This window comes from Fusarium flagelliforme, assembly GCF_020744385.1.
Source record: "Fusarium flagelliforme strain FIESC 12 MPI-CAGE-AA-0113 chromosome Unknown B0J16scaffold_4, whole genome shotgun sequence".
Classification (NCBI taxonomy): domain Eukaryota; kingdom Fungi; phylum Ascomycota; class Sordariomycetes; order Hypocreales; family Nectriaceae; genus Fusarium; species Fusarium flagelliforme.
The window spans coordinates 3,513,028-3,525,953 of record NW_025763506.1 but is presented as its reverse complement, the minus strand read 5'-3'; the positions used below and the strand labels follow the sequence as shown (position 1 = coordinate 3,525,953).

The 12,926-nt window shown below is 49.4% G+C and overlaps 5 protein-coding genes across 5 annotated transcripts; 3 read left to right on the top strand and 2 right to left on the bottom strand.

The window, feature by feature from the left end:
• On the top strand, positions 1-1,546 carry B0J16DRAFT_342457 (uncharacterized protein). Its single transcript, XM_046127906.1, has 2 exons — positions 1-927; positions 975-1,546. Exons 1-2 carry the CDS (start codon positions 441-443, stop codon positions 1,292-1,294), a joined length of 807 nt encoding a protein of 268 aa, XP_045983366.1. The 5' UTR covers positions 1-440; the 3' UTR covers positions 1,295-1,546.
• Positions 1,547-2,068: 522 nt separating this feature from the next.
• B0J16DRAFT_342455 (uncharacterized protein) lies at positions 2,069-3,554 on the top strand. Its single transcript, XM_046127905.1, has 2 exons — positions 2,069-2,984; positions 3,033-3,554. The coding sequence occupies exons 1-2, from the start codon at positions 2,164-2,166 to the stop codon at positions 3,220-3,222; spliced, it is 1,011 nt and encodes a 336-aa protein (XP_045983365.1). The 5' UTR covers positions 2,069-2,163; the 3' UTR covers positions 3,223-3,554.
• On the top strand, positions 3,555-4,466 carry B0J16DRAFT_415052 (rhamnose mutarotase). The gene is made up of 2 exons (XM_046133491.1): positions 3,555-4,116; positions 4,173-4,466. Exons 1-2 carry the CDS (start codon positions 3,984-3,986, stop codon positions 4,397-4,399), a joined length of 360 nt encoding a protein of 119 aa, XP_045983364.1. The 5' UTR covers positions 3,555-3,983; the 3' UTR covers positions 4,400-4,466.
• Positions 4,467-4,841: 375 nt separating this feature from the next.
• B0J16DRAFT_355974 (uncharacterized protein) lies at positions 4,842-7,475 on the bottom strand (the record flags this gene model as incomplete). The annotated part of the gene is made up of 2 exons (XM_046129446.1): positions 4,842-6,055; positions 6,107-7,475. The coding sequence occupies 2 exons, from the start codon at positions 7,473-7,475 to the stop codon at positions 4,842-4,844; spliced, it is 2,583 nt and encodes an 860-aa protein (XP_045983363.1).
• A 3,496-nt stretch (positions 7,476-10,971) lies between these two features.
• On the bottom strand, positions 10,972-12,800 carry B0J16DRAFT_384775 (carboxyl transferase; the record flags this gene model as incomplete). Its single annotated transcript, XM_046131454.1, has 3 exons — positions 10,972-11,094; positions 11,152-12,196; positions 12,253-12,800. 3 exons carry the CDS (start codon positions 12,798-12,800, stop codon positions 10,972-10,974), a joined length of 1,716 nt encoding a protein of 571 aa, XP_045983362.1.
• Between the last annotated feature and the right edge of the window lie 126 nt (positions 12,801-12,926).

Below are 12,926 nucleotides of genomic sequence, written 5' to 3'. Positions count from 1 at the left end.
CTCCTGACCCCGAACCATGGACAACATGGTCGACTTGGAGTCTTTCGGGCAAGTCGAACCCCGTGACAACAAACGGTTTACCCCGAATCACCTTTGGTAACCTCAGTAGCGAGGCTCCAGTGTCAACCACGTACACTCGTACTACAACGTTGTCTCTTACTACTACTCTAGCAGAGCCAACTGCTTCCCGGTCATTTGATGGCAACTTTAGTAGCAAGGTCTCATATTCAACTTCTTATGCTCTTACTACAACGCTATTCCTCACTACTACTTTGGCAGAGCCAAGTACATCCCAGCGTCGTTTCCAGAACTTGACAAGCGATTCTTCATCATCTGTCTCATACACTAGTACCACAACTTTGTTTCTGACTACCACTTTGAGGGGAGAAAGTACCTCTCGTGTATCTGATGCCGCAATCACTTCGACTACCTCACCATGGATGAATACTACCATGGGATCTGCGCATTCTTCAGAGACAACACCATCCTGGTCCGAAGTATCGAGCACCTTTCTTACTACTGGTAGTGCAAAGGGGATCTCAACCAGCGCTGGGAGCTCTGCCTCAACACCATTCCCTATGATTAACTCAACTCTCTCGCAGGCGACATCTTCAGCTGTTGGCACCCTTACCACCAGGTATACCTCCGATGGTTCAGCAGGTGCAACAACTCCCTGCGAAACCTCGTCCACAACGTCATCAACCTGCACGGATTCACTGTATTATCCCCCACACGTGTTGTCATCATCAGTGGGTTCAGTCAGCACTGATTGCTTGACCGCAACCAGCGGCACGGTTTCATCATGGTCATACTCCCCAGTGCCCACGGCTTCGGATCGCACCTCAACTACTTGCAATACCACAAGCCCAATGTCGAGTTACAGCACGGCGCACTGGTCGAACATGACCAACACGTTCGGCGTGAAAGGTTTGTGACATTTCAAGCAATCAATTGGGCTGTACTAATTTATATAGACATGGAGACAAACACTCACTTGTCGCTCACGACATTCAAGACGGTCACTACCGTCCAGGCAGAGATGTCGGGTTCGGTATGGGATGGCTACCCTACCCCGACCGACAAAGTCGCTCCGTCTGAGGTGTTGCCCTCAGACCTCAACTTCCCCTGGGGAAATGACTCCCCAATCCATCGTCACCAGAGCGTGTCTGACTTAGGCATCGGTGTTGGCGATGGGGAAGTGAGCAAGAGGGGCGATTGGCGACTTCGATGGGAGAACGTCAAGGACAAACTCAAGGGTTTGTGGCATGGGCAGACTCCGGAGAGTGAAGATTAATTTTGCTGCCGAGACGAAAACAAACGACTTGGATGGTGTTTGTAATACAGCATCCCCCCACAACGAGGAAGTATGAATGGCTGTCATTATCAAGGGGTCTCGTTTTCTTGTTACTAGTTTTCTTGGCTGGACTCTATTTCTGATTCAGCCCTGTTGGTTTCGGTAGTTCGGGCTACTTTAAGGCCCGGTTGATGGATCGCCAAGCAGGGGTCAAGTAGGCGTAAGGTTCAGGGAGGCCTCGATGAAGAAGAGAGAAGAATTGCTCTGTCTGGATGAAAGCGAGGATCCGTGTACAAGATTTACCTAATTCATTCTACTAATTATGTATGCTGAGACTGCTCTGTGACAAGTGCTGCGAAACATGTGAGCAGAGAGAGATGAGACAGATGTGGATCGTGACTTTAACTTATGATACATTATATTCACAGATGCATTGGGTTGTAAATAATTAAATAACTGTGAATAGGCATTTGCATGTATTGATGAACCTTTTATACATAGAATATCTAGGTAGGTATTGTAGTATGTGTAAGTGTTGAGGCCTACAGTAACAGAGATGAACGTATCCGTATTTTAGTCATGTTTAATTGAACCAATCAACATGACTCAAAATCGTCGTCATCGGGGAGGGGTCGCCCCTTCCCGGCCCCAGATTCATGCACATGACGCTTTGCCCAAAGCGGAGCCCTTGCCACCGAAGCATCCGATCCAAGTGCAACTGTAAGGCGACGCTACTGCACCTGCACTATCCTCTTCTTTAATCTTTCTTCCAACACCCAATATTAAACCCAACTTATTCCATCAATCCATCATCCATCGTCCACAACATACGATACGAGACACATCAATATCATCAACTGCACTGCACGATGCTTTTCAAGCCACTCGCCTTCGCGGCCACTGCTGCCGCAATTCTCATCGTCCCCGAAACTTCCGAGAACGATGATGGCATCTTTCGCGCCCTGCCTATCGACAACAGCAACTTCGATATTCCTGCCACTGCATTCGATCAGGCCATCGATGTTCCTTGTCTCCAATGCCGTGGTCGCGATACTCACCTCAAACTCGATTTCGGAATTCAAGACCGTAGCTTGGTCCTCAACGGCTTCGAACTCTACCCTCATGCCGACCCTTGGAATGGTGACCTGTCAGCTGCTGTTATCAAGGGCAATGGCAAGAGTGACATGCGCAGATTGGGATACGGTCTAGCCATTCGCCCCGAGGGAGTTGATAAGGATCAGCATCTAGAGGTCGTTAACGTCGAAGTTCGAATTATTGAGGTCGGCGACCGATTCGTTGATGGCGTTCCTCCCGTTACAGTCAAGCTTATCAAGTCACCGGTTGGCGATATCATGATCGGAAACATCGAGGTTGATGGTGCCGGGAAGAAGTCACCAGAGGATTGCGACATGTGGTGCCGAGCCAAGGGTATGGTTCATGATACTTGGAGGGATGTCAAGGGCAAATTCAAGGGCTGCCACGGAATGAAGCCTCACCATTCTCACGAGCACGGCCATAAATCCAACCACGGTCCCGGCAAGGCCGAGAACAAGCCTACCAACAACTTTAAGCATGGCCCACTCATGGATAAGAAGCCCGGACAGTCTTTTGGTGAGGTCCTCGGGCACGTTACCGCTTATATCATTATTCCTGTCCTTTTGGGCGTCGCTGCCGGTGTTGGTGTTGCCTTGTACGTTATATTCCCCTGCCCGCGATTCCACATGCTGACCAGATTTAGTTTCGTCATGTGCCTTTTCAGTATGGTTCATCGTCTGGTTTGTCTCTTCCGAGGTGAATCAGCGGAACCCATTGAGCCTGCTCTCGGTGCCTCTTATAAGGCTCCTATTGCCGAGATGCTTGTCGAGGAAGAGAAGTCTGGTCTCATTGTTGACGAGGAGGCTCTTCCCCAGTATGAGCCACGCAACTAGAGTCCGACTCTAGATAATGTATTACATCTCGATTTGAGACCAAAAGGAAACGGCAAAACACTATCAGCACAGAACTTCTATAGAAGGCTCGTTATCGATTCCAAGATTGAACGTATTTGCGATTTGGGTTTAGGATAGGCGTTACAGGGTTGGATTGGGGGCCATGTTTTATGAACTGGATGAAATCGTCTCACAGCAGCCGTGACATCCTTGGTAACGAGTTTGAACCGTTGCTGTACACTCTTTTAAGGGTCTCAGTTGTGTCTATCGGAATTTTGGCTATTCAGGCACTATTCAGAACAAATAAAAAGAATAACTAACAATCGTGATATGGTGCAATATTGTAGTGTTTGGCGACAGGTTCCTTTTGTTTAATCAAATTGTTTATGCAACTAACTGGGTAAATCCGCCGTTGAGTTGATTTTGCCTACTTATCAATGGCTACTGTCCCTCACATTGTGCGGACCCTGAAGATGACCGCTTCCGCTTCCGTCGTTCCCACTTTGGGGGAAATCCTACGATCCCCAACCGAAGTAGGTTTATGAGTGGATAGGTAACGCGATGTTATTTGCGGGGTTGTAGAGGGGATCAACTCGCTATTCTCTAGTCCGATTGCCGAGTTTATGTATATAAATGCTTCATTCCCAAATTAACTAGAATCTTGAATCTCTCATACTTTGGTACTGTATGTTCTCGCGCTCCTCATCAACCGGAGCTTCAGCAAACGATATCTCCTCCTATTGCAGTCACAACCACTCAAAATGTCACAAACACCTCGCCGCTTCGCTCAAATCGTTAAACTCAAACCCGAGCATCTCACAGAGTACAAGGAAGTCCACGCTCGCGTTTGGCCTGATGTCCTGAAGCAAATCGAGGAGTGCAACATCCGAGATTGTACGATCACAAATCCTAGCTACACGACCAGAAGACTAACATGTTGAACCATATAGACAGCATCTTCTATGATGATCAGAGCCACATCCTCTTCGCCTCATTCAAGTACATCGGTTCAGATTACAGTGGCGATATGGAAAAGATGGCACAGAACCCTCGAGTGAGGGAATGGTGGAAGATGACCGACGCCTGGCAGGAAAGCCTTGTTCCTGGGGCCGTGAGCTCTGAGGCTGGTGAGCCGTCTTGGTGGAAGCCCGTTGAGGAGGTGTTCTACCAACCCTGATGTTTTGCAGAGTATACAGTGAACAGTCACCACATAACGAATACACTTCACACAACTAAGGAATCATCTGATTAGAATTTCTTTCATTGATGGAATCGTGACATTAAACATCGAGGCCTCCCCTTTGATAAACGCCCGCCAATCTCGCTCGCGAGTTACTCATGATGAAAGGGGGGTTAAGTAGAAATGGAAGTAAAAGAAAAAGGGGGCTCTGGACTGTTTATGCAAAATTTCTCTGCTCGCTTCTCACTTCATTCTCCTTTTCATAAATCAGTCCCAGTCTGACACCCTCGCTCATTACCAGCCACGGGCCAGCCTTGGTAAAACAAGCCGAACAAGGCACTGCAACAAACCGGCTCCGTTATCGCGAAATGCATATTTACCTAAGTTCGCGCGTTATATACAGCGACCACTCTTCACTCCATGTCCATCTGAGGCCCTCTCATTTTCCTTGTCTCAAAGCATGGACTGCTCTGTGTCGAACAGACACATATGTGGGAATAGTCTTGAGAGATGACAAATGACGCTTCACGTTCCCTCCAATGGTTTCTGACCCAATCGTGATCTTGTACCTCAGCAGATCCACTGAACCTTTATCGCCGATGCTAACACTCTCAGCCTGCTTCACCAGTACCCCATCATCTTTGCGGGCCTTGGCGAAAAACTTGTCAATGCTGGACTGCGCGTCTTGAGCACTATCTACATTCTCTTGTTGCAGTACAAAAAGTACGGCAACCCGAGCAAAGTCGAGAACCTCGTTCGTGATCTGAAACTTATTCGTTGGGCTCTGCGTTTGTGAGGGGACGGCGGTAGCTGACGTTTTGGTTGCATCTCCAGCGGTCCCTGTTGTAGTGGGCACTTCCTCTGGGTTTCCATCATCAACAATGAGCTTAGTCGGATCTGCAGTCTCTGAAGATACGACAATGGCAGTAGCAGATTCGGGCGTACGGGGTACCAGGGAAGCGGCAGGCGCCTCGTGTTCGTCCTGCTCCAGCAAGGCATTCCTTTTGCGCGCAGCTGCGCCTTCAAATGTGACAAGTGAATTTTGGGCAATGCAAGAGAGCTCTTGAGAGTTCAACTTGGCCATGATGGCGGTACCGGACAACGGAATGGAGAAGTTCTTCTGACTATCCTCAATGAGACGTGGAATGTTCTTGCCCAGTGTCACGTTGCTGAGATTGCCGCCCAGATCTGTCATTGTGCAACCATCAGATCCTTCCACGCTACAATCTGAGCCGGTAAAGCCATTTGTACAGATGCACGAGCAAGTACCCTGGGACATAATGTTTGTTCCACCGTTCTGACATTTGAGTGACTGTTGACATTGGGCGAGCGCAGATTGCGGCTTGTCGTGGTTTCCCAAGTTCTTGAAGACAAAGAACTCTAAGGGAACAAGCACAGCAGCCACAATAATTCCCAACAGCAGTATCAACAAGATAACAAATGCCCAGACAGGGAGGCCACAGCAACGCCGGCGTCGTTTACCTGAGCCTTCGTCGGGTGGGGTGTTTCTGCTTACGCCGTTTCGTGAAGGGCCATCGCCTCGTCCAGGGCCAGGTGCAAGAGGCCAAGATGTTGTACGAAACCAAGAGCCACGGCTCTGCCGACCTGTTGGTTGCGCGGGCGGAGGAAATGCTGCCAGCATATCTGATAAACCTACTACGAGTGAGCAAAACGATAGCCTGTCATAAACTGATATTCCCTTACCTGAGTTTTCCTTGTCGCCCCCCCGCATCTGGCCCTTCTCGTCGAAGAAATCATTTAGGTTGTCGAACCGGCTTCCTGGCCGTTTGCCATGATCAATCATAGTTGCAAGTCTGGTAGCCCGTCGGATCAAGTCAGGCAAACTCGTCATACTGCCTCGTTCCTCCGCTTTTCTAACAGCATCAATGTCCAGCTTCGGTGGTCGTCGAATCGCTGACAGGCGATTCCAAGGCTGAGGAGATGGTGATGGTGCAGGCACATGCGAGTCCGTCAAGTTAGTCGCACTGGCCGCTGCAAATGCGCCTAGGATGGCATCTGGACTTAAACTGTCACGGGCATTTTGCCCAGGGGTCGGTGTTTTCGCCATAGGAAGAGTGTTCGAGGAACTTGTTGATGCATCGACATACCCCGTCCCAGAGTCAAAAGGTTGGACTGGTGACGGCGCAGGCCGGTGCTCAGGTTCCATCTGAAATGACTTGGTAGTAATAAGTGAGGGTTTTCCTCTCTTCCCGATGCTAGCACTGCGAACCAATTTACTCTCATCGTGAAAATCATCCTCGACATAGTCTTGGCTTCTCTCGGTAGCCCCATCATCATAGAATGAAGGGCTGCCAGGCCCGGAACCTCCGGGCCAACTGTCGGGCATGGCGGCACTTGAAGCGTATGAGCCGTGCGATCGCGAGTTGAGACTTTCTTCGGGAATGGGCGACACAAAAGATGCGCGTGAGTAAAATGAAGAGACGCCTCGCCGAGACGAAGGGGGAGGACCCAGATTAGCGCTTGCTCTTGGAGGTCCTAGATTGACGCTTCGTCTGTTGGCTGCTGAAGCTTGGTTGGGTTCTGGAAAGTCGGGAACAGATCCGAGACTGGACACAGTCATTCGCGAAGATGGAGATGGGGGAACTGAAGAGCGGTAGTCGTCGGGTTCTGGTGTAAGAAATACAGGAGTCGGCTCCTGAAGTTGAGACTGGTCGAGCAAAGAAGGGACTTGACTGGGTCGAGGAGGTCGTTGGGGAGCCTGTGTTGGTCGTCCAGGTGGCGGTCGATATGGCTCGGCATCAGGCTGGTTCATAGCAGCCATGGGAGGGCCGGACAGAGGCCATTGAGGTACCGGTTGGGGTCGAGATATAGTGACCCCAGGGTTTGCACTTCTGTCTATGGCATGTTTGGATCTTGGAACCCTTGATTGTCCCATAGTATTGCCACCCATGGGTCGACGGGGGGGAGCCCTCAGTTCCCCAGGCGGATCATCTTCCATAGGATCAGAGTATGTGTGTTGGTGTTGCGAATATCCACCTTGTGTTCTCTCGCGTGCTCTTCTCACAGACCCAGAGGCTGGGTCTGCTCCTCTTCCATCATACGGTCGACTCATCTGGTCCCCTTATGCGAAATCCAGATTTCATTCAAATAGCGTCACACGGTTAGAGATTTGGGAACTCCTATATGCGGTTGAACTATATATAGGAAGCCGGTGAGTCGCAGGAGCTCGAAATAGTAGAATGATGCGGGTATCCGACAGTTTGCAGCGCTCGAATTCAATGTTGTGAAGAAGCACAGATACAGCGTTCGTATGTGGTGGAAGGGGGGGTTCTATCCGAACTGTCGTGCTGCAGCATGAAAAGTCGAGTAATGTCGGATTGAGCAAGTCGTACAGCCGCAGGCTAGGTTGACTTTACGAGAAATCCGCAAGCGGGAACAAAAATATGTAAGACGAAAGCGAGAACGAGAAAGAAACGAGTGTGGAGGAAGATAAGACGAATCGAACCAAAAATGAGCGTTTGTTGCACGGTGAACCAGACCACGCAAATATGAAATAAACTGCACAATATTAGTATTACAAGGGATAAGTAACGACAAGTGAGAATTGAAATGAGATAATGAATATAGCTCTGGAATCGCAATATCTCAGAAAACGTGAAGCGGCGAAGTTGAAAACATACCAAAGAAGGTCGCGATTTCTACGAGATCACCTAGGTGTGACGAATCAAGTCGAAGCGGAGCTGTGTCGCAATAGGCAAGCCAGTATTGCCAGAAATTGATACGTCACAGGGGCTCGCAATCAGCGATTTAAAAAGAGATCAATACGAAGAGCAGATGCAGTGGTCCAGCGTCGAGAGAAAAGACGAAAATCCAGTGGTCGTCGTTGTGACAGTTGAGACGGGAAGCGTGGATCAGGCGTGTTACCAGGCTGGACGAATCGCGTTTCAAAGTTGCTTCTGGAGGGTTTGAGGTTGCTCCAGGTGTCGAGACGATAACGGTTGTGAATGGAAGTTCGGATCGATGAGATACCGGTAGTCGAAAGGAAGGCGCCGGGTGGTAAGGCGATTGAATTATCTGTTCTTGCTCTTGCTCTTGCTCTTGCTCCTGCTCCTATTCCTTGTCGCTATTGCCCTTCTTTTTCAACCGTCAAATTCTTTTGTGGCTGATATAACTCTCAAAGCAGCCAGGCAATTGAAGAAAAAAGGAAAATCGAACGTTGATCTTATTATCCGCTGGGGAGACCGAAAATAGTAATTTAAAAAAGAAGTTAAAAAGAGAAGTGTGCTTGACGCTGAGACAGCAGGGCACAAGTGAAAAAGAATCAAAGTAGTAACGAACGAATGTAATGCGGCGCAGACGACGACAGCTTGGGTCGAGGCAGGCTTGTCAAGAGGCACAAAAAAGTGCGGGTGATGAGAGACGAGATGGAAGGAGCGGAGCGGAAGCGAGAAGGGGAGGGGAGAGCTGGAGTGAAAATGGAAAGAAGAGGTGGGAGTGCAACCTGCCTGAACAAGGTTGAGAAGAACCTACCTGCCCTGTGATGAGGCTATTGGGGACCCTTGAAGTCGAGCAAGGAAAGCACGAAACAGGAACTACCCGCACTGAACAACAGAGCAAACAATAGCTCCGATCTGACCTCACCCTGCTATCAAAGCCATGACCTTTATTAATTTACGGATCCATTACCTTCTTATCAATAGGATCACTAATTAGCACTCAAGCATGGGGCCCTGGATCAAGATCAGAATCGCTGGCGCAGAGCACAGAGCACCAGCACCAGCACAGAGCGAACAGACAAAGGGGACAGAGATGAAGGGGCAGCGGCCGTGACCTCTTGAAAGGGTGTTTCTGTCCGTCCGTTGACGGTAGACCGTTTTCCCCATAAGCCCATGAAATGATCCATCCCATCCCATGCATGTTCTTCGCACGAGGCGAGACATCCATGGAAGACGGGCACCTTGAAGCCACTGTTTCTACTGGTTCCTCGACATCGTCCTGTCTCAAGATACCCACTGTCAACCATCCGCAGTCAGTCCCACCAATCAAGGAAGGATATTATAAGTTGAAACCCCCTAGAACGTGTCCAAGGCTAGGTCGATCCCATGCCAAACATGTCTTAGGAGAAACACTAGCGTGCTGTGTTCCTGCAGCCGAGACCCAGCTAGCCTGGTAAATATCATCTCTGCTCTCAACACCAGCGCCAATATGCCACGAGATGCTCTATCGGATAATTTCTAGGGTTCAAGCTCCGTCACTTGTTGCCCACATGCATATGTACGTTGTAGAACTTGTTCCGTATGTTGCAGGCTCGTATTCTTTCTTTTTCTCAGGTAGGTCAACGCAATATAATATGGCCCCATCAGGTCATAAGCATAACTGACCGAATCCATTATTTTGTTTCCTCCACTCTGAGCCAAGCGTTGAGCTCAGCCTTGATAAACTCCACACCTACAATGAGGCAGCTCACGATCGTTATCCGGACGGCTGGACAAACTGAATCGTCCCGCCATTTAACACGCTTGCGGGTGGGACTTCGAATACGCGGCAACGCGTACCCGTCCCTCGCTCGGATCATACAATAGAGGATCACATCGGATTTGCTCCTTTGAAGCTTAATTAATGAGATTCAATTTGTTTGAAGCACTAGCTGCGGTCATGCGCGAATTTATATGGCCAGAGTTCCTTTCCTTTAATTTCTCTGATCCTCGGTCCAGAAGGGTTTTTATCCCATACTGCGCCGGTCTATGTTACCTGATACCATGGTGCTTCGGGATAACGGAAAGAGTTGCCATTAAGCGGTAGGTAGCTATGTTAGTGTTGGTGTTGCTTCTTTTGCATCTCAAATCGTATCATCTGTCTTTTAAGGGAACCCTCGGAATTGAACTCAATTGATGGAGGCTGTGTTTCACCAGATCTACCACTTAATTGATTGGCCAAGATCATACCCGGAAAAGCCGTTACCGTTGCTGTATGTACCGCCCTTGTCCCGTTTTGTGAATGACAAAAGCAATATGACAGGATTACGGACGGATATTTATTTATGAATTACAACCCAAACTGAGGAAAAGCAAACGTGGCTGCGGCTTTTGATGCAATAAAATGGATGCATTAGTAGACAACTAATCAATGTGCAAGTCTGACGAGCGACGGGTCATGGCTTGGACAAGGTTCCCATCACCCTCAACTTACTTGGCGTGTTTCAAGTCTGTACGCAGTGGGGGGCATTGAACTTTTCACGTCATCGACTTGTGGGTCTTTGCAAGTGTCGATCATTCATTCAATTTGATAAGTTGACTAACCTCTTATTTTCCAATGGGTCTTTAGGGTAGCCAACTCGTGTTTTGTACAAAAACCATATGATAACATCCATCATGGGGAAGATCAATACGAGACTGCTGTATAATTAAGCTTGCATAGACTCGAATTCTGTATAAGCTTACAATCAAGGCTTTGTAGGCCACAACAGACCCATATCGGAAGAACGAGGTACTGAATCTATCAGTGGGATTGATGATCGTTGGATAACCACAGTGCAGATGAGCTAGGCCGTCTATGTAGTGGTTGCACTCGGGTTTAACATATTAATGTATTTGACTGTAAATAGCAATCTACATTCGGAAGACACCAAATTTGGTATCGCCCGCCTTGACCTCATTTCTGCCTCCCATAGCAGCCTGCAAACCGAGACCCAGATATCGTCTTGTATGTTGGGGAGGAATGATACCATCGTCCTGTTAAAGTGTTAGTTTCTGGTTCGGTGCAAAAGAAACGGTGTAGTCATGACTCACCCATAACCGTGCAGAAGAGAATGTAGCGTCACTCTCCTTCTCAATGCGCTCCTTCAAGCCTGCATCAACTGTCTTACCAACAGTTTCCATAACAGCAGCTAATTGCTCGCCGCCCATGACACCGACCTTGGCGTTGGGCCACATCCATAGGAATCGCGGGCTGTAAGCTCGTCCACACATTCCGTAGTTACCAGCACCGTAGCTGCCACCAACGACGACAGTGAACTTGGGCACGTCTGCACAAGCCACGGCCGTGACCAACTTAGCGCCATGCTTTGCGATACCATCCCGCTCCGATTGTGAGCCTACCATAAAGCCAGAGATGTTTTGAAGGAACACCAACGGGATACCGCGCTGCGAGCAAAGCTCGATAAAGTGCGCACCCTTGACGGCTGATGAGGCAAAGAGAATACCGTCATTGGCCACGATGCCGACCTTGTGGCCGTAAATCTCGGCGAAACCAGTCACAAGAGTAGTGCCAAAGTCACGCTTAAATTCAGAAAACTCAGAACCATCCACAACACGCGCAATGACCTCGCGGATGGGAAGAGGCTTTCGCAGGTTGGTTGTAGCAATGCCAAGCAGTTCCTCAGGGTTGTGGAGAGGCTCCAAGTATGTAGGTTTGGGAGCCTGTGTCTCTGGCGACTTCTTGGGCCAGTTCAGGTTGCTGATGCAGCGTCTGGCCAAGACCACGGCATGGGCGTCATCCACAGCCAGGTAATCTGTTACACCAGACACAGACGAGTGCATCTTACCACCACCCAAGTCCTCGTGGCTGACAACTTCTCCGGTCGCCGCCTTGACAAGAGGAGGGCCAGCGAGGAAAATGTGGCCCTGCTCCTGAACGATGATGCTCTCGTCGCTCATAGCTGGGACATACGCACCACCAGCTGTGCAAGGACCCATAACAACGGCGATCTGGGGGATACCCTCTGAGCTCATACGGGCCTGGTTGTAAAAGATGCGACCAAAGTGATTCTGATCGGGAAAGACGTCGGCCTGGTGAGGGAGGTTGGCACCGCCGCTGTCGACAAGGTAGATGCATCTGGGAGCTGTCAGTCAAGGGCGACCTCACAACGAGACCGTTGTTCATATACTTACGGCAATTTGTTTTCTCTGGCAACTGCTTGGGCGCGCAAGTGCTTCTTGACTGTAATAGGATAGTATGTACCGCCCTTGACGGTGCTATCATTGGCGACGATGACACAAGTTACACCCTCGACAACACCCACACCTGTAATGATACCACCTGCGGGTACCTCGGCCTCAGGATAGAGGTCATATCCAGCCATAGGAGAGAGCTCCATAAACGTAGTTCCAGGGTCGATCAAAGCTGTAACCCGATCTCTGGGGAGCATCTTCTTGCGCTCGATGTGCTTCTGCCTGGCCTTCTCAGATCCTCCCTTTTGGATCTTGCGGGCGAGCTCCTGCATGCGGCTCATGACCTCGCTCATTTGCTTCTCATTCTCCTTGAACTCTTCTGATGAAGGATCAACGACAGTCTGAATCCTTGAGATGGCATTGGCCTGGTGTGGTGGAGTGAGGTTTGCGACAGCTCGTTTCTGTGAGGATATCTGTGAACGAGAGCTCTGGCGGCCTAATTGACGACCAAGGAGCAACGCCTGGCGAGATGAACGTGACAGAGTCATTTCTGTGGATTCTTTGAGGGTCGTAGAGGTCACAATTACTCGGAGAGGATCTACAATGAGAAGTTGAAGAGCATCTTTCAAAGGAAACGGACGGGACAGGACGGGAAAATGAAGCTCTCTCACTGT